This window comes from Girardinichthys multiradiatus, chromosome 9 (assembly GCF_021462225.1).
Source record: "Girardinichthys multiradiatus isolate DD_20200921_A chromosome 9, DD_fGirMul_XY1, whole genome shotgun sequence".
Classification (NCBI taxonomy): Eukaryota; Metazoa; Chordata; class Actinopteri; order Cyprinodontiformes; family Goodeidae; genus Girardinichthys; species Girardinichthys multiradiatus.
The window spans coordinates 6,728,658-6,754,104 of NC_061802.1; the positions used below are offsets into that span (position 1 = coordinate 6,728,658).

Consider the following 25,447-nt stretch of genomic DNA (forward strand, 5'->3'; position numbering starts at 1 on the left):
TTCACTGCCTTGCCAAACTTGTACTTGGCCTCTCTGTATATGTCTTTGTCCCCACTCCTGAAGGCCTCTTCCTTATCCAGTCTTAACCTTCTGAGTTTAGCTGTGAACCAGGGTTTGTCGTTGTTGTAACTCACCCTGGTGCATGATGGTACACAGCTGTCCTCACAGAAGCTGATGTAGGAAGTCACAGCCTCTGTGTACTCGTCCAGACTGTTGGTAGTAGTCCTGAACACATCCCAGTCTGTACAGCCTAAACACGCCTGGAGATTCTCCACAGCCTCACTGCTCCATTTCCTTGTCGTCCTCACAACAGGTTTGCAGAGCTTAAGTTTCTGCCTGTATGCAGGAATCAGGTGGACCATGATGTGGTCGGATTGGCCCAGTGCAGCACGTGGGACGGCGTGATAAGCGTCTCTGATGGTGGTGTAACAGTGATCCAGAATGTTGTCCTCTCTGGTCGGACATTTTATAAACTGTCTGTATTTGGAGAGTTCGTGGGTCAGATTACCTTTGTTAAAGTCGCCAACGACGATTACTAAGGAGTCCGGGTTGGTCCGCTCCACACTCAGTATCTGGTCGGCGAGCATGCGCTGTGCGACCTGCACGTTAGCTTGCGGCGGGATGTAAACACCGACCAGGATGAACGAAGCGAACTCACAGGGGGAATAGAAAGGCTTACAGTTTATGATGAAGGATTCCAGGTCTGGAGAACAGTGCTGCTGAATCACTGTCACGTCGTTGCACCAACCACTGTTGAGGTAAAAACAGATTCCTCCACCTTTCTCTTTGCCGGAGAGTTCCGTGTCTCTGTCCGCTCTGTAGAGCTGGAATCCTGCCAGCTGCAGCGCAGAGTCCGGTATTAATCCACACAGCCACGTCTCCGTGAAGCACAAAACTGCCGATGAATAAAAGTCCCTGTTTTTCCCCAACAACAGTTGTAGTTCCTCCATTTTGTTGGGAAGTGAGCGCACGTTAGAGAGAAATATTCCAGGTAACGGTGTTCGTAGTCCACGCTGGCGAAGACGTACCAGCACCCCAGCCCGTTTCCCTCTCTTCCGGCGTTTCACCGCATGAACAAAGGTGAGCGGAACCTTTGACCAGAATGTCCAAATATTCCAGAGCAGTAGGCAGAAATGTTGGAAATAACTCCTCTGGTGTAGTAGCCCTGATGTTCATGAGTTCTTCTCTGGTGAAAGAGCTCCGGGTTTACCATCACAGAAGACCGTTTTAAAGCAAAAAACAAAACAAAACAATGCGCACCAACACGCCGAGGCGACCATCTGCGGCACACAATCAAACACACACCTTTAAAAATACCGTCAATAAAAGGGTTAAAAAATGCATGAGCGCAGACGACGCGTTATGATCAACCTTCTGTTTAAAATCACCCTTTAAATAAAGTTTGTCTTAACTTTAAAAACACACAGACAAAGAACACAAAACTGAAGACGTGTGCTGCAGATATTCTGCTAGCACCAAGATAGCGGAGTTCAACCCAAACAAAACCAAACTTCATAAAATGAAAAACGTTTAGATCATTTCAATCTAAATCCTTCTATTTCTCTGCCCAAACACTTAACCTCATGAACTGTGGTGAGGAACGTTGTCCAAGGCGGCGAAGTTTGGAGAAACGTCCAGAGTCTTTAAACGATTAGCTACCGCTGACCTCCTTAGCTGTGGAGGGTGACGGCTGTTCTGTCGGCCGGCCAAACTGCACGTTACCGTAACCATGGTGATGTGGCTCCTGTTGTCCTTCTCTCAGGCAGGGAAAACCGCTTCACTCAGCTTGTAGAGACAGCTTCTCTACTGGGACTTCTCTGGGACAGTTTGCTTCTGCAGGCCTCAGAGAGAAAGTAAGCAATGCTTATACCTTAATTTACCCCTTTTTATGAATGTATACCGGATTCTTTCAACAGTAATTCATCAGTACTTGTGCATATGATCGTGGGATCGTATGACACCCTTGGATCCAGTTGAAGAGTTTGTCTGTTTGCCAGCAGAGACATTAGCACGCTGTCTCCTCCTATCCCGATGATCACTGGCGTGGAAGAGAAAGACTTGTGGGGGAAGTGGGGGTTTTATGTGGACAGTGGCATCATGGGAAGTTCGCTGTTACCCCCAATTCCTAAGTTATGCTGGAAGTAGGTTAATGAAATTTATTTTGAAAGTTCCAGAAAAGTCTGTACCGCATTTCCTGTTGTAACTCATGGCTGTGGGTCCCAACACAAGTGGCTTTGGTAGTGCAGCTCATCCAGGATGGCACATCAATGCAAGCTGTGACAAGAAGGTTTGCTGTGTCTGTTAGCGTAGTGTCCAGAGCCTGAAGGCGCTACCAGGAAACAGGCCAGTACACCAGGAGACGTGCAGGAGGCCGTAGGAGGGCAACAACACAGCAGCAGGACCGCTACCTCCACCTTTGTGCAAGGAGGAACAGGAGGAGCACTGCCAGAGCCCTGCAAAATGACCTCCAGCAGGCCACAAATGTGCATGTGTCTGCACAAACGGTTAGAAACCGACTCCATGAGGATGGTATGAGGGCCCAACGTCCACAAATGGGGGTTGTGCTTACAGCCCAACACCGTGCAGGACACTTGGCATTTGCCAGAGAACACCAGGATTGGCAAATTCGCCACTGGTGCCCTGTGGTCTTCACAGATGAAAGCAGGTTCATACTGAGCACATGTGACAGACGTGACAGTCTGGAGACACCATGGAGAGCGATCTGCTGCCTGCAACATCCTTCAACATGACCGGTTTGGCAGTGGGTCAGTAATGGTGTGGGGTGGCATTTCTTTGGAGGGCCGCATGGCCCTCCATGTGCTCGCCAGAGGTAGCCTGACTGCAATTAGGTGCCGAGATGAGATCCTCAGACGCCTTGTGAGACCATATTCTGGTGCGGTAGGCCCTGGGTTCCTCCTAATGTAGGACAATGCTAGACCTCATGTGGATGGAAGATGAAGACGTTGAAGCTATGGACTGGCCCGCCTGTTCCCCACACCTGAATCCGATTGAGTACATCTGGGACATCATGTCTCGCTCCATCCACCAACGTCACGTTGCACCACAGACTGTCCAGGAGTTGGCAGATGCTTTAGTCCAGGTCTGGGAGGAGATCCCTCAGGAGACCATCCGCCGTCTCATCAGGAGCATGTCCAGGTGTTGTAGGGAGGTCATACAGACACGTGGAGGCCACACACAATACTGAGCCTCATTTTGACTTGTTTTAAGGACATTACATCAACGTTGGATCAGTCTGTAGTCTGTTTCTCCACTTTAATCTTGTGTGTGACTCCAAATCCAGGCCTCCATTGCTTAATAAAATTGATTTCCATTGATGATTTTTGTGTGATTTTGTTGTCTGCACATTCAGCTTTGTGTAGAACCAAGTACTCAATGAGAATATTTTATTCATTCAGATCTAGGATGTGTTATTTGAGTGTTTCCTTTATTTTTTTGAGCAGTGTATGTTCCACCCTTCCTTTTCCTCTTTCATTCCTTTATTTCAGTCTCTGGTTTTTCCATGTTTCATATTTAAAGTCTGCCCGCAGTCAAATATCAGCCATAAATTCATCTTTAATGTTAGAACACTGGGAACTCAAGAAATTTTAGTCTAGGAAAGTCAGGAATTTTGACATAAAAATGTGTAGGAACCCTGCATCAATAGTAAATAATTGCAAACCTTCTGTTTTTATGTATCACTGAAATACATATTAAAAGAACAAATGCAGAAATATAAATATTTGATCCTACCTGTTGATGCAGCAGCTGAAGATGCTGCTCTTTTCAAGTCTGTAAACTCCAGAATTTGGCAGATCTTTACACACAGAGAGAAATTTCTGCAGGTCTGATATCGGGACTCCATTCTCCTGCTGCTGCTAAATGAGGCAAATCAAAAAGTGTTTATACAGTAATTTATTTTGTGCAGTAACTTCTAATACAATAGGGTATGTTGCAGACTGCACTTCTTGCTGCCCTTACCTTGACTGTGTAGTATGTGTCGGTGATTATTGTGATGAAAAGACTGAGGATCATGTAGATGAAGAGTGACACGAAGGTATAGAGGTAGACTCTGCTGAAAATCCACACCAGGCTACTCTTCTGCTTCATGTCTTTAAAGGTGGGAAACATGTCGTCTCCGTTGACCAATGAGAACAAACACTCGGAAACGGTGTTTAAGGTCCGGAACTGATTAAAAGTCAGATTATCAGGTCAGAATGAAAAAAACTGTAAAATATTACATCCAAATATCTGCTGCTGTGGTGTTACCTTTTCATGATATGGGCCAATCACGATCCAGCCACAAAAACAGTAGCTTATGTATATAATTCCAGCACAGCAGATGAAACGGATAACATTTGGAAAAGCTGCCCGGAGTGTCAGAATGAGAATCTAAAAACGGCCAAAAGAAAATCCGATTTATTACAAAGAAAGTTAAGATTCAAGATTACTTTGTGAATTTTTTTTTTTTGCAAATCTTGCTAAATACATTTTAAATTTCAAAGAACAAATATTGTTGGGATCCTGTAATCTGGTTGTGCGTTACATAGCCCAAACATATTTTACTATGAGGAAGTCCCTCAAGAAGACATTTCTATGTACACTGGCAGGAGCAGTACATCCTTTCACACATGAGTAAAAGTGTTAGGTGCTTAAGGAGGTTAAACTGCCTTCTATCGGAAATAAGGAAGGCTCATTTAAATCTAAACTAATCATAGATTTAAAAAGATTCATCACTCCAACTATAACAGATTTATCACATAGAGATCTTTGAGTTTAACCTCCCTAAGTATACACTGTGTGCCCAATTATTAGGTCTTAAAAGTCTTATTTTTGAGGATTGTTTTTATTAATCACAAACTGAAGACCTCTTAGTTAATTCGAAAAATGATTAAACCTTAAACAGGAGTGTTTAATAAGGTAAAAGTAAGGTTTTGGGTTGCTTTGGAGAATATATGTGTACAATTATGCAACTAAATGAAAAAAACATTTTGCCATGTCACTGTTTTATTTTCATTTAAGTGAGAATTCTACACAACAACTAAACTTTCTGACAAACATTTCTGACATTAAAAATGTCTTTGTAATAACAGTGAAAAGCATTCCATTCATGGAGTCTGTCAGTTTTTTTTTTATCTGTTGATGTTTTGTTACTGCAGCAACAACAGCCTCCAGACACTGTTCAGAAATGTTTACTTTTTTCTTCACTGTAAATCATTAAAAATCATTTAAAAACTGCTGACAAGTTCTCAGTAGCGTTCAGGTCAGGTGAGGAAGGGTGCCATGCCATACGTTTTTCATCTTTAACGCCTTTACTGGCTAGCCACACAGAGGAGTGCTTGGTTGCATGTGATGGAGCGTTGTCCTGCATGAAAGCCATTGTCTTTTTGTAAGATGCAGACTTCCTCCTTCCTACTATTTGCAAAAAACCGTTCGATGGATCTGTGATCACGCCCCAGTACCTTAGCAATTTCAAGAGTGCTGCATCCCTCTGAGACACTTTTGATAATTTTTGACTTTTCAGAGTCAGTTAAATTTCTTTTTTTGACCCATTTTGCCTAAAGCAAAGAAGCTGCTTAATAATTATGCACACCTTGATATACAGTGTTAACCTCCTTAGGTCACATCCTCCCTTATTACACAGATACACATCACCTGCTATGCTTAAATCCGTTAAGCATTCAAGTATATTTAGCTCGGAGGTACAAAGTATGCCTAAAAATTATGATAAGGTCAAAATACTCACTTGCCTACTATTATTTTAAATATTAATATTATTCTTCCGCAGCTGATGTTCTGATCAAAAACTACCTCTTCAAATACATAGAGTATTTCTTGACATATTCAAATGAATCCTGCTAGTGTAATAAATGAGCCATAATCATTTAAAGAGTAGTTACAGGGACTGCAGAATATATTTAAAGTGGGTCCGCCCATCAGTTGATGACATGATATATCTGTGATATATCTGTTGCGTCCAGCCGAGCTCCCCGAAAGGACTGAGGTGCATTCAAGTCATATCATACACTAGATTATGTTGAAATAATTCCAAAATGAATATATTGTTTTTTAATGATCAAATTTCATCAAGGTTTTAGTCAGCACCTCTTTGGCCATTTTTAAAATAATTTTACTTCTGTGCATTTTTGTTTGTTTGTTTGTTAGTTATTATAAGAAGTGACCCCATGTTCACTGTAAAAAAAATGTATGTCTCTTAACAAAAGTTCAAAAGCCACCTTAAAACTGAGTGTAGTCAACTTTTAAATTTGCAAAGATAATGTTTTTTTTTTTTGCAGGACAATTTAAAGCTATAAGTCAAACACTGGAAATCACCCAAACTTTAATTCTGTGTAAAAAAACAAAACAATATATATATATATATATATAACAAAATAACTGCATTTAGTGCAAAGGGGGCTGTCAGTTTTTACAGTGTAGAAGTGACTAGAATTCTGTCCAGATTTTACTGTAATGTTTTTATTTTCCAACTAATCTTTGAAGTTCCACCAATATTCATTTTATTTTACCTGCAGGAACTTACAGTATAGTTGAAATCTAGCAAGACTAGTTTTTGTACCTTTACCAACTTGGTTCAGAAATTTGGAAGTGCCGAACCTTCAATGCTAGGCGGTGTCTGACCCCGGAAATGGAAACTACATCTAGTGAGGCCCAAACTCGGTTCCCAGAGGTGACACAGTCAGGTTTTGAGCAGAAGTAAGTAATCTTATCAGTTTTATCATGGCCGTTCAGAGGCGAACTGAGCTTATGGATCAAGGTGGCTCACCCTGAATTAAATTATTTTGATTTCTCCTGCTTTCTCCAAAACCTTTCCTTAGATTTAAGACAGGTAAAAGAAATGCAAGATACAGGGGTTGAACAATGAAACTGAAACACCTGGTTTTAGACCACAATAATTTATTAGTATGGTGTAGGGCCTCCTTTTGCGGCCAATACAGCGTCAATTCATCTTGGGAATGACATATACAAGTCCTGCACAGTGGTCAGAGGGATTTTAAGCCATTCTTCTTGCAGGATAGTGGCCAGGTCACTACGTGATACTGGTGGAGGAAAACGTTTCCTGACTCGCTCCTCCAAAACACCCCAAAGTGGCTCAATAATATTTAGATCTGGTGACTATGCAGGCCATGGGAGATGTTCAACTTCACTTTCATGTTCATCAAACCAATCTTTCACCAGTCTTGCTGTGTGTATTGGTGCATTGTCATCCTGATACACGGCACCGCCTTCAGGATACAATGTTTGAACCATTGGATGCACATGGTCCTCAAGAATGGTTCGGTAGTCCTTGGCAGTGACGCGCCCATCTAGCACAAGTATTGGGCCAAGGGAATGTCATGATATGGCAGCCCAAACCATCACTGATCCACCCCCATGCTTCACTCTGGGCATGCAACAGTCTGGGTGGTACGTTTCTTTGGGGCTTCTCCACACCGTAACTCTCCCGGATGTGGGGAAAACATTAAAGGTGAACTCATCAGAGAACAATACATGTTTCACATTGTCCACAGCCCAAGATTTGCGCTCCTTGCACCATTAAAACTGACGTTTGGCATTGGCATGAGTGACCAAAGGTTTGGCTATAGCAGCCCGGCCGTGTATATTGACCCTGTGGAGCTTCTGACGGACAGTTCTGGTGGAAACAGGAGAGTTGAGGTGCACATTTAATTCTGCCGTGATTTGGGCAGCCGTGGTTTTATGTTTTTTGGATACAATCCGGGTTAGCACCCGAACATTCCTTTCAGACAGCTTCCTCTTGCGTCCACAGTTAATCCTGTTGGATGTGGTTCGTCCTTCTTGGTGGTATGCTGACATTACCCTGGATACCGTGGCTCTTGATACATCACAAAGACTTGCTGTCTTGGTCACAGATGCGCCAGCAAGACGTGCACCAACAATTTGTCCTCTTTTGAACTCTGGTATGTCACCCATAATGTTGTGTGCATTTCAATATTTTGAGCAAAACTGTGCTCTTACCCTGCTAATTGAACCTTCACACTCTGCTCTTACTGGTGCAATGTGCAATCAATGAAGACTGGCTACCAGGCTGGTCCAATTTAGCCATGAAACCTCCCACACTAACATGACATGTGTTTCAGTTTCATTGTCCAACCCCTGTATGTGCAATAGCTTGTTTAAATGTCCAAGGGAGAGACTTTACTAGAGTTTTTGATAGGTTTAGATATTTAGTTAGTTATTGTATAATTATGATTCATTATGTAATTATTGAAATATACTAAAGGGATTACTAAGAGGGTAAATCTTGAATATATTAGACTTATTTTGAAGTGCTACACTTACATTATATTTCTTGAAGTAGCCCATGTAGCGGATGACGCCAATCCAAACAAACATGGTGCCTGTGCCGAGGAAGATGCTGCACACATCATAGCTCGTAAGGACCTGTAAGAAAGGTGGAATAGATAACCCTGCATACCTCAACATACAGAAAGTTCTGATTGGTCTCAGGATTATGAAGAAAACGTTAGTCTGTTTATTTTTAAAGAAGTCCTTATTACCTTGGACTGAATTTCAATCTTGAGAATGGAGCCTATAATGGTTAGGGTGTCGCTGACAATGATCAGGATATACCAGCCGTTCACAAACTCCAACTTGTCTGACCAAGGCACGTTTTTACCAGAGTGCGTTTTGCAGTGGTGGATGTACTCCTGTTTACAACAAAAAAAGATTTTTCTTTACTAAGCTCTACAGTATTTTACAAGGTGGCTACTTTTAAACGCATTACAAACAATACAGCATGAGAAATCCACACGAGTCAAAACACAGAAAGCACCAAGAAGGCTGTCAAGCTCAGGAAATAATAGGTCATTCCCACACAATTACATTAAAACCAGACAGCTCATGTGTGGCGTAAAATAATCCTATTTACCTTTGAGACTCTTAAGTTAAACAAGTATGAAAATGAAGTCAGTTTTAAGTGTTATGAGAAATGTTTGACCCTGGATAGATCAGAGGCAACAGAGGCTAAATTCACTTCAGTTTTTAATTATCTGCAAGAAGCACCATCCATTCCTTTTATATTTTCCTGCTTATCTTTTACACATATTTCATCGGAAAGACTTTGAATAATGCTGACTAATAATAACCAGTTTAAAAGCTCTTGATTAGCCTTAAGAAACCCATTGTATACCAAATAACTCCCCCAACCGTTCGATACAACCTCACATTTAAATTTTCAATTGTTTTTTTTGCTAAATTAGTAACCTGCTGGATTTAAATAATTTCTTGCATTTTTTTTCTCCTTTCAACTAACTTGGATAATTCTCAGCAGAAGTAATATGACACGTACAGGTACATCTCCAAAAATTCGGGTATTGTAAAAAGTCACTTATTTCAGAAAGTGAAACTCATAAATGGATTCAATACACGTGGAGTGAAATATTTCAACCCTTTGTTTCTTGTAATTTTGAGGATTAGGGCGAACAGATAATGGAAACCCAAAATTCAGTGTCTCAGAAAATTAGGTCAGGGCACAGAGAGGAAGAAGCCTTAATGGCCATCATTAAACTCAGAGGACAAGGGGAAGCTTGCAAACCTCCTTAAAGAAACCCAGAAATTGTTACTGGCCAGTAAAAGCCTGATTGACAAATCTCTATTAATTATATTCAGGCGTGAATGGACAGGATCTGAATTAAAATAGCTGCTGCACATTTCTACCACTACATGGTCTAGTTAAATTTGTTTTACTCACAAACAACAGCAGAATCCCTTTTATTACTGAGCGTGTGCAGAGTGCAAAGGAGGTGATGCAGGTTATCCCGATGATGCAGTCGAATATCACGATCAGGTACATCTTTCTTGCAGCTGAAGAAATTAAATGGAAAAAAAAAAAAATATATATATATATATATATATGTCTTTTAGTCTCATTTTTCAGGACATGCACATTGACTAGTGTGAACTCATACAGGTTTGATGAACTTACAGACTCCAGTTACTTTCCAGTCTTTGCATTCATTGATCTCCACATCTGTTTCCAGGTCGACTTTCATTCTGCCACTGTGGGCTTGATTGTTGAAAGTGATCTGTGAAGCCACAGACGTTTCTCAGTAAGATGACAGGTAATTTTATAAAGTTACAATCTTTAAATAAACCCAAGAGAGAAACATACAGTCTCTTTAAACTCTATCTGGGTATTATAATGTTCATAAAGTCAGCTTTCAGTGTTACCAATGCCAACCAATTCTGTTTACTGAGGAAAAAAAAGACAAGTTAGGTGACATACAATGACAGCGAAGTCATAGCAGTCAGGAAGCTCTCGATATCTCACGGTTTGCAAATTGATGGCCTTGACAACAAATGTGATCTTCACAGAGAGCAGCCTGGGAGAGAGAACAGAGACATGAGCCCACAGAACAAAAAACTAAATTTAACAGGGGAGATTTGTTTTTTAGATAAAAGACACATGAATATAAAAAAAAAAAAAAACCTTTTAAAATGTAGTTCAAAGTTCTGAAGCATGTCACGCTGCAACTGGGGAGCAACTGAATAGAGTTCAAGGCATTCTGTTACAGACAGGGGAGAAACAAACAGAATTAAGTTTCTTTCTCAGTACACAGTGTAATCCATTGGAGTTCTTTATTGTTGCTATTTTCTACATTGTCGAACAATTATGTTAGGAATGATGCATTCATCTGAAACATATCAGCAGACTTAATCGATCGTCCAATGTGCAAATAAGTCAGCTTTGTTCTTCTTTTTCTCTGTACATACTCTGACAAATCTGTCTTTAAGAGGTGTAGCTTTAATGACAAAGGCCGGGCTTTCTTTGTTCAAGTATGATGCCCAGACTCACCACTCAAACAGCTGGAGGTAAAATAGAGTAGATGTTTTTTTTTGTTTTTAAAAACAGTCAGGCAAGATCTTTTTTAAGATTTCTTCACACTGATTAATAAGGCAACTTTTGTTATGTATTTATCATAAGTACAAAGGGTAATTCTTCAGTTTCATTTCCTGAGATTTGTGGTGCCTGTGACGACCAATTTTAAGCATTTTTTGAATCAGCTTAGTAAAAATAGTTCAGTGAGATAAACTTGTATTACAAGTTACTCTAGTGTCCAAATAAGGCTATTTATTGTGTATAAACATAACTGGCCTTCCCAAGAAAGGCAACCTACTGAACGCTTTTTAAGGTTAAATAAACTTCCAGTATTTATTTAACCTCAAATAAATACACTATGTTGCCAAACGTATTGGGTCACACCACCAAATCAATGAAATCCGGTATTACAACCAATTCCATGGCTGCAGGATTATAAAGTTTGGTGTGGAGAAACTTGACTGGCCTGCACAGAGTCCTGACCTCGAGCTTTTTGAACACCTTTGGGGGGAATTAGAGTGGAGGCTGCAATTCTGGTTTTCTCATCTAACTATGAACACACTCCTGAACCTTGCAGAAGATGTTTACAGATTAGTTAAAGTTGCTATTGCTGACAACAGTGGGTCCATCAAAGTTCATGTAAATGTAAAACTAGACAAATACTTTTGGAAATAACGTACTTTGCAGAAGCACAGTATTTCTTCCTTCTCTTGTGGAGTGCACTTTCTTCCCACCAGCAAAACAAAAAGCTCCTGATAAAGCAAAACTGTTAAGCAGGAACTGTCTGTATATGCAGGAACCACTAAAGGTTATGTAAAACCTCAGCCCTTTTTGTTTGGATTAGTTGTTACTAGTAACAATGTCTGTGCAAAACATTGTGTAAGACGGGCCCTTTAGAAATGTTTTGACAATTTACATGGAATGAAAACCCCAATTATTCCTTCTACTGGAATGCAGGTGCATCATCACAAAACGTTTATTTCCACTATTAGTTTTAAAAAGCAAAACACATATACAGATTTATTACACACAGACTCATATATCTCAAGCATTTATTTGTGTTAATTTTGATAATTACTGCTCACAGCTAATGAAAAAAAACATAATTCTGTTTTTGAATAGGAAAAAGACCAATAAATAATCAGAAACTGCTTTATTGGCCAAGTTTGTGCATGCAGCGTTTCACATGTTCTCAGTGTACAGACAAAAAAATGCGTCACTGCTGATGTTGTAAGGAAGCCCAGGTTGCTTGTATATGAGTCCCCAGCTTATCTGCATTGTTGGCTCTAGTGTCTCTCTTCTTCTATACTCCCAAGACAACACTCCAAAGCATCTCCATTATGCTTGTCAGGATAGGGAAGCATCTAAAACTTCCTGGATATGCCTTAGTGGGGTGGCTTTTGAAGCACTGACTCAAGCCACAGTCACACAATTGACTCTCAGCTGTGGTTATTCCTTTGTTTCCATCACACTTTTTCCCTCCACTCAACTTGATAATTATGATTTTGCATGTAGAATTCTGAGCAGCCAGCTTCTTTTGTCGCTAATTGTTGTGGCCTACCTTTCTTGCAAATGGTGTCAATGACTATCAGTGAAGACAGCAGTCTTGGCTTTCACTCTGTGGTCTATTCAATATTCAGATTTTCTGAAAAACATTTTTTTTCCTCAGCTGTAAGCCACAGTCATCAGACATATCAGAAAGAAAGATTTTATAGATTCCTTTGTTTAATTAACCTATGAGTTTCACTTTTCAAATTCAATTACTCAAATAATAAACTTCCAAATCTTGTTCTAATTTACCGAGATGGACCCATAAATAGGAAGCAAGAAATGCTGAATGTGTTTCCTATGGTTTAATTAATCTATTTTCATGATACATTTGTGATTTCATACACACTTTCATAATCTAGAGCTTATTCATTTTTTCAGTAACACAGTTAAAAAAGTCACAATTCAATTTAAGATTTTTTTTTTTTTTTACCTTCAGTATTGTAAATTTATCCATCCATCTTTTATACCTGCTTCATCCTTGAAGATAAATGGGCCTGTCTTTGGCAGCCATTGAGTGGTAACAGTGCTAACAAACTTGCAGCAATTAACCATGGAGTCATTGCAAAGTTATGTTAAATTTAAATAGAGTCAATAATCATTGGTTGTAGCAATAAAAATGCTTACCGGTCTCCACGTGAGCATCAATTTCAACGGTCTCAGTTCCAGAGTAGATGCTACCGTTCCTGTAGAACTCCTGACACAGTAACAGCGGGGTGTAGGTAGTGCCATTTTTCTCATATTCATGATTCCCTACAGTGTTGTTGTGCAGAAGCCCATACTGGAAACGGACAATTGTAAACGATTCACATCTGTTTGACAACAGTTGGGAGGATAATAAAGGTACAAGCATGGTAGAGAAGCGACTCAGCAGACTAGATGAGCCACTCTTTGACAGAACACATTCATAATCCATGAAAAACTGAAGGGTGGGTGAACGAAGTCCACTCCCATGAGGACATACAATCATCAGGCTTTCATGTTATATAGGGCTCTGGAGTAGTAAAATTCTATCAATAATTAACAGCAAACAAAAAGCAAAATATCAGCGATGTCACAAGATTTTTCTTCTGAACAATAAAAATCTCTCACCTGTAAAATAATGTATTCAATGTGATCATAGACGTCAGCTTGTCTGTAAACGGCGTAAGTATCCATGTCTCCATCAGCATAGTCTTTCAGAAAAAGGTGCTTGAACGTCATCAGATTTTCTTCCTTGAAGGTAACAACCATCTGGTTGCTCAGTCCAAAAGATACCAGCTGCAATTCCCAAAAATTGCTTCAGATGAGGTTTGTGAAAAAATTTACAGAAGTGCAATTCTTCTGATTGCATCTGAGACAGCTACAAACCTGGATGGTAATTATTGCAATTTTGACAATCTGCAGCATGAGTTTCCAAGGTTTTCGTCCTCGTGCGTGGTATTTCTCACACGGATTCATGAAGTAGTACTTGATCTTCCTTCTGAGGCATTCAACTCTCTCCTCAACTCTCTCCTCCATGCTCTGAGGCTGGTGGTCTTCCCAAGAAATGGGATTGTTGGGGTCATAAATGCCATAAGTATCACTGGACTCCTCCATGTCTAGAATTTTTCTGATTTATACCAAAGCAAAGGTGGTAAACTGAAGTGCCTTAAAAATGTATCAAATAAGCAATAAACGTTCTATTTATAGTTGACTGTAACAAATATTGCGAGGCAAACTGTCAGCCCAGGTAAGAAACAAAGTGAAACAGAAGACAGCCATTGAGTTTTAGAGCAGCGCAATATATTGAATCAGAATTGTCATCGCAATTTTAATAAGTAAAACATTGCACTGACAAAGAAATCGTTGGATTAATTATTTGTTCGACAATAATTTATCAGGTTACATTCTTTGAAACCCTGCTTGTCAATAACCTATTTAGCCAGTTAGATTAAGTTTCAATGTATTTTATGCCCACAACTTATTTTGATTTTAGTGCCAAAATTGAATAGATTAAAAAATAATCTAAAAGGAGGAAATCAGGAAAATCTCATAAAAGTAAACACAACTAAGATCCAAAAAGAAAAAGAAAACAATTAAATGTGGCCTACTGAACATAAGATCTCTCTCTTCAAAGACTTTACTAGTTAGTGACCTGATTTGTGACAATCAGATTGATTTATTTTGCCTCACAGAAACCTGGCTGCAGCAAGAGGATTATGTTACTATAAATGAGTCAACTCCTACTAATTATTTAAATTTTCACATTCCTCGAAATATTGGGCGAGGAGGAGGAGTAGCAACCATCTTTCAGTCCGATTTATTGACTAGTCCCAGACCAATCAATAGCTACAACTCTTTTGAATATTTAATCCTTAGTTTTCCTCATCCACATTGCAAAGCACTAAAACCACTTCTGTTTGTTGTTTTGTACCGTCCACCAGGCCCTTACTCTCAATTTTTAGATCAGTTTTCAGATCTTTTATCTGATTTAGTGTTAAATACAGATAAAGTTATTATAGTGGGGGATTTTAACATTCATGTTGACGCTGAAAGTGAACGCTAAATATAGCGTTTAATGCTATCTTAGACTTAATTGGCTTTGCTCAAAACAAACCTACCCACCTTTATCTTCATTCTCAGGACCTTGTGCTGACATATGGCATTGAGTGTAAAGACATAACAATATTTTCTCATAACCCTGTCCTGTCTGACCATTTCTTAATGACCTTTGAGTTTTAACCGAGTACTCCACACCTGAAAGACAATTTCATCATAGTAGATCATTATCAGGCGATGCTGTAACAACCTTTAAAGAATCTGTTCCAGTTTTAATTTCCTCATCACTGAAAATCACAGTCGAGGGCAATAATTCTGTTTCTGCCCCTTCACAAATTGATTCTTTTGTTCATAGTGTTTATTTATCATTGCATGATGCATTAGACAATGCAGCCCCCGTGAAAAAGAAGGTAATTATTTATAGGAGGCTATCTCCATGGTTTAATTCAGAGCTGCGTACTTTAAAGCACAATGTTAGAAAATTGGAGAGAAAATGGCACTCTACACACCTAGAGGATTCCTACTTAATCTGGAAAAATAGCCTACTGTTGTATAAAAAGACACTTCACCAAGCCAGAACAGCTTATTTCTCATCATTAATAGAAGAGAACAAGAATAATCCTAGGTTTCTCTTTAGTACAGTTGCTAAACTTACACAGAGTCATAGATCTGTTGAGCCATCCATTCCCTTAGCTCTTAGCAGCCATGACTTTATGGGATTCTTCTTAAATAAAATTGATTCTATTAAAAATAAAATCTTTGACATACTCCCAAAGATGATTACTTCATCCTCAGCAAGTGAGACAACATTGGAAATAACTGCAGAACCTGATTTGTGTTTCGACTGTTTTGATCCTGTGAAGCTTCCTGAGTTATCAGAAATATTAGCTTCATCTAAACCTTCAACTTGTATGTTAGACCCAATCCCAACCAAATTATTTAAGGAACTGTTCCCTCTGATTACCAGCCCCATTTTAGATATGATTAATCTATCTTTAGTAAATGGATATGTACCACAGGCTTTTAAGGTAGCTGTAATTAAACCTTTGTTTAAGAAACCTTCGCTTGATCGAGATGACTTGAAAAATTACAGACCTATATCCAATCTTCCATTCTTATCTAAAATTCTTGAGAAAATAGTTGCTAATCAAATGTGTGAGCATTTACACGACAATGACCTGTTTGAAGAGTTTCAGTCAGGCTTCATAGCACTGAAACAGCTCTGCTGAAAGTCACTAATGATATTTTTATGGCCTCAGATAATGGACTTGTGTCTGTACTGGTTCTGTTAGATCTCAGTGCTGCATTTGACACAGTCGACCATAATATTCTCTTAAAAAGGCTGGAATACGCTGTAGGGTTCAGGGGAACAGCGCTAGGCTGGTTTAAATCTTATTTGTCTGAGAGATTCCAGTTTGTCCATGTAAATGATAAATCATCTTTAAACTCCAGGGTTAATTGTGGAGTACCACAGGGTTCAGTACTTGGGCCAATTCACTTTACTATATATAAGCTTCCAATAGGTCAAATTATCAGGCAGCTTAGGATAGATTTTCACTCTTACGCTGATGATACTCAGCTTTATTTATCCATAAATCCTGATGAACCCAACCAGTTAGATAGACTACTAGCATGTCTTGAAGATATAAAAACTTGGATGACTTTAAATGTTTTGCTTCTAAATTCAGACAAGACAGAAGTTGTCGTCTTTGGACCAGAGTCTTTAAAAAGAAACTGCTTAGTCAATCACTTAACCTGGATGGCATTAAATTGACCTCCAGTAATAAAGTAAAAAACCTTGGTGTTATTTTTGACCAAGACATGTCATTTAAATCCCATATTAAACAGGTTTCTAGGATTTCCTTCTTTCACCTCCAGAACATTGCCAAAATTAGAAATATCCTATCTAGGAGTGACGCAGAAAAACTAGTCCATGCATTGTTACTTCAAGGCTGGACTATTGTAATTCTTTACTATCAGGATGTCCACAAAATGCAGTTAAAAGACTTCAGCTGATTCAAAATGCTGCAGCAAGAGTTCTGATGAAAATTAAAAAGAGAGATCATATTTCTCCTATTTTAGCTTTCCTTCATTGGCTCCCTGTTAAATCCAGAATATAATTTAAAATTCTCCTCCTCACATATAAAGCCCTTAATGATCTAGCTCCATCATACATCAGAGATCTGATTGTTCCATATGTTCCTAACAGAGCACTTTGTTCTCAGACTGCAGGTTTACTGGTGGTTCCTAGAGTCTCTAGAAGTAGAATGGGAGGCAGATCCTTTAGTTATCAGGCTCCTCTCCTGTGGAACCAGGTGGACACCCTGTCTACTTTTAAGGCTGGGCTTAAAACTTTCCTTTTTGATAAAGCTTATAGTTAGAGCGGCTTAGGTTATCAGGGAGGGAGACTTCCTCCCTCCATGTTGGTTGGAGTAAGGGGGAGTCAAGTTTAGCCTAAACCGGCTCAGTTATGGTTGAGGTGCAAACACACCCTCCATTTCTGCTACCTGTATGACCCCTTCTCTTTTAGAATGGTTATAATCAGTCTGACAGAGGGAGGTATCCCAATCCTTGTGGTTTTTAGTATAACAATGACCATCGGTGGGACCCTTTGTGGGGTGCCTTGAGACGACATTGTTGTAAATAAGCGCCGTTTAACTAGATAATTTGAACTGAAACTATCTGTGTAGTTATGCTGCTATAGGCTTAGGCTGCTGGAGGACATAATGATCACTTTCACCCTCTTCGCTACATTCTCACACTACTCTCCAATTTTGCATTATTTGCTGTTATTTCAGCTTTTAACTTTGTTCTTTCTTTTCTCTTCCTAGAAGCTCCACCTGGCCTGGCTCTGTGTCTACCTGTGACACCTTTCTGGAGAGGGGCATCGTCCAAGCTTCTGCTGGCAACAATTTAATGCTCACCCTCTACCGATGATCCACATGGCCCTGTCTTTTAGTGTTTAACCCTTTCTCTCTTCTAGACATGGTGATTGACTGAGCTTAACTGTAACAAACTCTATGTGCTCTCTTTCAGACTCTAACCTTGAAAACTGGCTCAGAGTTTATCTGTTCTTTCTTTCTAGGTGAAACGGCTAAAGGAGCTACATCCATTAACATTGACTTTTCCTTCCCATAGAAAGAACTCCTGGATCAGTGCTTCTTTGTTCTCTTTGTGTCTTTGCTCTGTTCTCTCAAACCCCCAGTCGGTCGTGGCAGATGGCCGCTCACACTGAGCCTGGTTCTGCTGGAGGTTTCTTCCTGTTAAAAGGGAGTTTTTCCTCTCCACTGTCTCTACATGCTTGCTCAGTATGAGGGATTGCTGCAAAGTCAACGCCAGTGACTGTCCACTGTCTCTACATGCTCATCCGGGAGGAGTGAATGCTACAAGTCACTGACTGGATGCAATCTGCTGGGTTTCCTTAGATAGAAAAACTTTTTATCCAATTTGAATAAATAACTAACTTTGACTGCACTGTTCAATGGTTAGGATTAATTGGAATGTATGTACCTGACTGTTGTGAAGTGCCTTGAGACAACATTTGTTGTGAATTGGCGCTATATAAATAAAACTGAATTGAATTGACCTAGATGCTAAAGCTCAGGGAAAGATGTGGGGTAATTGTGATGATAAAAAAGTGTGCTGAAAATGTGGATTAATTGGAGTCAATTACATTATCATCTATATTTACTAAATCATCTAAATTTCACGTTTTCCCAACATTGCGCAGCCCTAAGTGTAATACTGTCTCATTTTTATTTGTAAATGTTTTACAGGCCATTAAATCAGCACAAAGTGCCTTAAAAAAGGTTTTGTACCCCTTGAACCTTTTTACATGTTACAACCATATAATTTAATGCATTTTATGTGAGAGACCAACATAATCATACATCCATTTTCTGTACCCACATCTTTTGTACAGGTTCGCGGGGGAGCTGGAGCCTATCTCCAGCAGTCTATGGGCGAGAGGTGGGTTACATCCTAGACAGGTCACCAGTCCATCGCAGGGCAACATAGAGACACACAGGGCAAACAACCATGCAAACATCCATTCACACCTAAGGGCAAGTGAGAGACTAACGAACCTAACAGTCCTGTTTTTGGACTGTGGGAGGAAGCCGGAGTACCTGGAGAAAGTCAAACCCAGGACCTTCTTGCTGCAAGGCAACACTGCTACCAACAGCCCCAACACAAAGCACTTTATTATGAATGTAAATTGGAAGAGAATGTGTAGGCATCAACTTTAGAAATCATTTAATTTGTTAAAAGTCGAAATAGTCCAATAGTGTGTAATTTGATATTAGTGTAGGTTTGTTAGAGAACATTAGTGAACAAACAGCATCATGTTCCCTCAGAGCTGTTGAAACTGTCATTTGAAAATAGAAAGAGGATTACACACTGTAAACCTATCAAACCTTGGCCGATCATCTAAATTGAGAAGCCATTCAAGTACAGGATTAATCAGAGTAGCAGCCAAGAGGTCCATGGTAACTCTGGAGGAACTGCAGAAATCCACAGATGTGGTGGGAGAAGCTGTCAATGGTATTTGTTATGGAAGAGTGACAACAGGAAAGTCATCATTGAAAGAAATTCCTAAGAAGTTGCTGTTTCCGTTTGTAACAAGCCATGAAGGACACACAGAAAGCACGAAGATGAAAGTTCTCTGTTAAAATGTAAACAAAACTGAAGTTTTTGGCCTAGAAGTAAAATGCTATGTGTGAAACAACACTGCACAGTGAAACATGGTAGTGGCAGTGTCATACAATGGGAATTATTTTCTTCATCAGGCACAAGGAAGTAGGTCATATTTGATGGTAAAATAGAAAACCTGACAGAAGTTACAAATACTCAAAACTGCAGTGAAGGTTCATCCTCCAACAAGACATTTACAACAAAAATATATTGCTCTTTTAAAATGGCCCATTTAGGTCTAAATCAAATTGAAAATGTATTTAAAGCCATGAAAATTGGATGAATCTACTAATATAGTATATACTAGTTAGGTTACTTCTGAAGGCAATTAATGCACTGGAATTTATTTAAGGGCATCAGTGTAAACACTCACCCGCCTCATTTTTCTAATTTTATCATTTTCCTTTCACCTCTTAATTGTTAACTATTTTAAGTTGTTGTATAAAATCCCAATAAATTACGGTACACTAAAGTTTGTGAGTGTAGCATAACTAAATGTGAAAAAGTTCAAGCGATGTGAATACTGTCGCAAGGCGCTTGAACCAGGAAATAAGTTCGCTTCTCAGGAGAACAGGGAAAGAGTTTGAAAACAACAAAATCAATCCGAAGTTCTAAATTACTCTGATACGCTCATACGGAATGAAAGAAGAACTATTTATCAAGTAGGACAGGAGATCAGGTGCATCTGAACTGAATATGAATAATTCATTATAGTGTCCGATCAGAGACCTGGACAAGTTCTACCGCCAGTACATTATTTTGTCGCGTAAAAATAAGCGTACAAGAAGAGAGGATACATGTAATAGACCAAAACATAAGCAATAAATCGTTTACTTACCAACTTTCTCCACTTAGTCAATGTTTCTCAAGCACCCGCTGCAGTTTACAGCACGAACTTTGACTAATCTTTGTTATAATGATAATAAATTACGCAAATGTCTGGTTCGGTGTGAGGGTCATGATTGAAAAGGTTACAGCCGACTAAACATTTAAGACAATAAATTCAAGCTGCCAAGGTAAGTTTATAACGTTGGTTTACGTCACTGCAAAACTGGGATCTGATTGGCTTGTACATCGGTCTCTTAGTCTGTTTCCCCGCCCTGTTTTGTAACCCTTGACAACCAAACAGTCCAACTGACGAGCTGTTACTTTTAAGGATTAAGGAGTTTTAGAGTATGGTTTAAACTACCGGTAAGATGGGTTTATTTTTGCATTATCTGGTTTTTGTCTATGTATTTCCATCACTTTAACCTAAAAAGCCAATTTATTTAAGGTTGGCTAGTTATGTGCCCTTTTCATTGCTCTACGTTTGGTTTTGTTTGTTACTAACTAATCGATAAGTAATTATGACCTTCTGAGAACCCCTTGCTTTTTTTTTTTTTTTTTTTTTTTTTGCATGTCCAGTAATGGGAATGGGCACCCACAGATATAGAACTGTAAAAACTAGTTTTTAAGGAGTCTGGACTGTGTTTGATCATCTCTAGGTTCAAATCTTACATGTTCAGAGTGGTCAGACCTTAGCTGAATTATACACAGAACAAATCATTTTAACAACACAGTTTGAGATGAATAAATCTTTATTCTGGTTGTAAAATCACAATAACTAGCATTTTCATCTGTTTTTTAATTTTTTAACTTTTCTGTCAGGGTAAGTGTGAAAAGAACCAGTTATAGTTTGGTCAAACCTGGACTGAATTGTTCTGCAACAATTATCAGTACTTTGAAGCTCAGTTTCTGATATTTGAAATCTCTGCACGTATTTTTATTCAGTCAAGAACTTAGTTTCTGATCTCTCAAAACACAATGAAACAAAGTAAAAGGAGTATCAATTTTGGAAAAAAAAGTTCATATCTTTTTACTTACATTTTATTAGAAAATGCCGTGAGAAAGGTTTCTCAATAATCAATGGAAATATCCTTATTGGCATAACAGTATAGTATTTGCTATTCAGATTTCTGCATGTTTCCCCTGTTACTATTCATCTTTGGTTATGAGCTCCAAGTCTTTAAGGTGAGAAGGCCTTTTTCTGATTGCCATAATCTTCAGCTTCCTTAATTCAATTCAATTCAATTCAAAAATACTTTATTAATCCCAAAGGGAAATTAAATGTTGTTATAGCTCATATTATGAAGGTTTCCTCAAAGAGCCGTTGTAGATGCTGATGGCTGTGGGCAGGAAGGATCTCCTGTAGTGCTCCATCTTACAGCAGATCTGAAGAAGCCTCTGACTGAAGACACTGTTGTTGTAGGACAGTCTCATGAAGAGGATGCTCAGAGTTCTCCATAATGTTCTTCATTTTATGAAGAATCCGTCTTTCCACAATGATCTCCAGAGGTTCCAGAGGAGTCCCCAGAACAGAGCCAGCCTTCTTTATCAGCTTGTTGAGCTTTTTTAAGTCCCTGGTTCTGATGCTGCTTCCCCAGCAGATGATGGCAGAAGAGATCACTCTCTCCACATTAGACTTATAGAAGATATGAAAGATATCTGTTGAGATATTAACAAATTCTTATACCCAATTTGATTTTTTTTCTAGGACAGAAAACCTTAAAACTGCTTCTGATTGGAAGAAATGTGTTGGTTAATATTAAACAACTACTTTAAACCAAAATCTGCTTGGTGGAATGTTTTTAAATATGTGTGGGTGTGCAGAAGGAGGGGCTCATTTAGGTGCCATTCAAGCAAGAGCAGCCTCTAATTACTGTACTGCTTTTATTCTGTTTAAGTATTATTTCTTATCACTGAAGAAATTTTTAATTACTATTCCAAGCCAAAAGATGCCCTTAATGCTTATAGCTGATTTTATTGACCATGCAAAACTTAAAAAGCATTGCAGTTCAGGTATTTTCCACAAGATGTCAGCACATGCACTCATAATATTCCCGCTCCAGTCATAATTAGACAGATGTAAAAAAACGGCTGACAAAAACTCTGCTTCTCTTGGACAGATCCAACTTTATCCTCAGTGTTGATCCAAAGGATGGCTCCTAAGGCACGGAAGAGATCAAAAAGTACTGCAGGCAGTAAAAGAAAAGGGAAAGGTGAGGGTCTGATTACATGCACACAAACACGCTTTATTTATTTTTTATGTCACTTTGTTTCAGTGTTTAAATGCATCCTTTTTCATCCCCTTAAAATCTCTAATGGAAAGTTATTCCCCCTTTAGGCAGAAGGAGTCAGGCTTCTACACCCCCTGGAGGTACAGCTGAGATCTTAGGTTTGGTTGTAATTTTTGCAGCAAAAACAAACAAACAAACTAAAAACAAAACAGAATCTCATTACTCCTGTATTGAAGTTTGGCTTGCTCAATTCAGATTAAACTGACGCAAACTGAAGCATTCATTTTTATCATTTTTGTTTTTCTATGAAACAATTAGTCATGTTAGTTAAACTTAAGTCTCTGGGAACAAATGTCTGCATGGCTTTTCTTTAGGCTTTAAAAACAACCTGAACAGAAAATAATCTTGAATGCCCTAGAATGTGATTTTATTTTCAAGAACTTTAAGGTGAGATGTTATTTTGTTTTACCTGCATTGCTAGATTTTTTTTTTTTTTTTTTTTTTTAACCCAACCCTAGTCTGTCGTGTGTGTACTATGAGTCCCTTTTAGGTTAGCTTTCTATTTAACCTTGAAAACATGCTTTTGATTTATTAAATAAATGATCAGCTTTTTCCTATTTTATGCTATTGGTCATTTTGTCCATTTCTATTTTAACATAAATATTTCAAGATTCCTTAAAGTTTGTCAAACTCTTTTTCTCAGGATTATAAGTGCTAAACAGATGTAAACATGTTTGTTTTTTTAAGACTTTAACACATTCCTCAGGGATTTAGCCAGACCTTAACTTTACCCTTCCACTTAACCTAAACCTGAGTCTTAACCCAGAAGTCAATGGTTAATCTTATATGTACTAACATTTTAGTTGTAATTGAAAATTAGTTCCTCTGACCAGATGTAACATAGGGCCTGTTTATACATTTTTAAATGTTGGGTTTGTTTACCCCATGCAGTGTACCTTGTGAAAGTAATCGTACCCCTTGAACTTTGTCACCTTCTGCCACATTGTAAACACAAACCTAACAATATGACCTGGGTTTTATGGGATAGGCCATCATAAAATGGTGGGTGATTGTAAACAGACGAAAATAATGTATGGTATTTACAGATAAAAATCAAAAAAGTGGTGTTTATTTGTATTCAACCCCTTTTATTTGGGATATGCATTAATTAAATCCAGCAAAATCAATTGTAAATTGCTCCTGTGTAATTTAATCTCAGTTTTAACAAAGTTCTAATGTCAAGGCCTCTGATAATTTTAAGGAGAAAATATTAGTGAACACACTATATTATTAAGACCAAGGCACACAGGCTCAGAGATACAGTTGTGGAGAAATATAATGCAGGGTTAGGGTATAAAATAATACCCAGAGCTTTAAACCTCTGATGGAGGTCTGTTAACCTAAAAATCAGAAGTGAACGGCAAAGCTGGAAACAAGACATGGCCTCCCACCTAAACTGACGAGCAGTGCAAGGAGTGAAATATTCAGAGAAGCAGCCAAAAGGCAAATGATGAACTTTAGAGGAGTTTCCTAGACCCACAGCTCAGGTAGAAGAATCTGTTGACAACACAGGCATTTGTTGTATCTGCCTCTACATGTGCAAAGCTGGTGGAGTCATACCCCCAAAGACTCTCAGGCGTTATTGCTGTAAAAGGTAGTTCTGCATGGTATTGACTGAGTGGGAAGAAATACATACAGAAGCCAGAGGATTTTGTTTTGAACTATGTGTCCTGTTCCTGCCGCTTCACATTTATTCTGTACCTTCTTAGTGTCTCACATAAAGTTCCAATGAAATACAGTTAGCGGTTTGCTAAATGTAGAACGCAACTCAGGATTAAATTCATCAGAAAAATAAAAAGAGCCTGATAGTTGTTTTTTAAAGTGTTGTGTCAAGCCTCTGGGGAATTAAACAAGAGGAAAGAGGCCTGACAAATTTAGAATAAGTTTTGGGACCAGACAACAAATGCAATACAAAAGCATTCCTTGGGGATAAGAAACACTGTACATCATCCTCTTTTTTTTTTTTCCTCCTAAACAAACATTCCCTGTGAACTAAAATACCATGGCTGACACATATCTCTGTAAAATTAAGGGTGTGAGTTTCCACTACAATGATTTGGCATGAAGCCTAAGTGGTGTGAGTGGAAACGGCTGACACGCCCACCTGGGAAGTGGTTACTTTAGCTTTACTTGAGCATTCCCACCATCCTCTCAGCAACCTTATGGAAAGACTTTGAAGAGATAGACCGCAAGGAGGAGGAAAACTTTTATTATACAGAGTCCTGTTTACTTTTGTGTTCTCTGGACTGAGCCAAAGCTAAGACGTGGAGCAGTAGACAGAGATTGCTAAAGTGTTGAAGAAACAAACAACCACAGCGAGAACAAAAAGGTTGTGCTAATATAAAGTATAAAGTAACAGTATTATTAAAAGAAACAGAATTCAACAGTAAAGGGACTAGAGATTGTGGGTCTGCTAATTAAAATGATAGAATGTTATCCAATGCTGTTTTAGGAGGGTTCACCCTGCAGGGAGGGGCAGGTGGAGGATCAGTCATATTGTTGTGTATTTGATGTAACAATTAAAGAAAGCAATAGTCCATTGTACATTTAAAACCATTATAACTGAAGCTTCCTTTGCTTTTTATGTCTCCATTTTTTTATTTCTTTCAATCACTGCTTTTCTATAATCTCTGAAGTATCTGTCTTTTTAGCTGTAGATATTTTCATCTGAGTGCAGCTGATGGTCCTGTCTCTCATCTGCATGCATATGTCTGCC

General features: G+C 38.8%; 2 protein-coding genes across 10 annotated transcripts in view; one reads left to right on the forward strand and one right to left on the reverse strand.

The window, feature by feature from the left end:
• The window catches only part of mcoln3b (mucolipin TRP cation channel 3b), a 27,754-nt gene extending 7,145 nt beyond the window's left edge, over window positions 1–20,609 (reverse strand). Inside the window, exons 1-13 of one of the 3 annotated variants that reach the window (XM_047375163.1) lie at window positions 20,454–20,609; window positions 13,754–13,920; window positions 13,496–13,663; window positions 13,031–13,184; window positions 10,466–10,541; window positions 10,262–10,358; window positions 9,962–10,061; window positions 9,728–9,840; window positions 8,535–8,684; window positions 8,317–8,418; window positions 4,267–4,389; window positions 3,979–4,185; window positions 3,751–3,875 (exon numbers count right to left, since the gene is read on the reverse strand). In XM_047375163.1, coding sequence (XP_047231119.1) covers window positions 3,751–3,875; window positions 3,979–4,185; window positions 4,267–4,389; window positions 8,317–8,418; window positions 8,535–8,684; window positions 9,728–9,840; window positions 9,962–10,061; window positions 10,262–10,358; window positions 10,466–10,541; window positions 13,031–13,184; window positions 13,496–13,663; window positions 13,754–13,903 — 1,565 coding nt within the window. In that variant the 5' untranslated portion in view covers window positions 13,904–13,920; window positions 20,454–20,609. Of the gene's footprint in view, window positions 1–3,750; window positions 3,876–3,978; window positions 4,186–4,266; window positions 4,390–8,316; window positions 8,419–8,534; window positions 8,685–9,727; window positions 9,841–9,961; window positions 10,062–10,261; window positions 10,359–10,465; window positions 10,542–13,030; window positions 13,216–13,495; window positions 13,664–13,753; window positions 13,995–20,453 lie in introns of those variants that run through there. The other 2 variants (XM_047375162.1, XM_047375164.1) reach the window with 2 other exon arrangements.
• A 114-nt stretch (window positions 20,610–20,723) lies between these two features.
• dnai3 (dynein axonemal intermediate chain 3) overlaps window positions 20,724–25,447 on the forward strand; it is a 33,088-nt gene continuing 28,364 nt past the window's right edge. For 6 of the 7 annotated variants that reach the window (XR_007039693.1, XR_007039692.1, XM_047375154.1 and 3 more), the window contains exons 1-3: window positions 20,724–20,806; window positions 22,561–22,653; window positions 22,779–22,811. Coding sequence is in view for 5 of the 7 variants with exons in the window: in XM_047375154.1 (XP_047231110.1) it covers window positions 22,593–22,653; window positions 22,779–22,811 (94 nt within the window). In the remaining 2 variants the exon portion in view is untranslated. The remainder of the gene's footprint in view (window positions 20,807–22,560; window positions 22,654–22,778; window positions 22,812–25,447) is intronic. The other variant, XM_047375158.1, reaches the window with a different exon arrangement.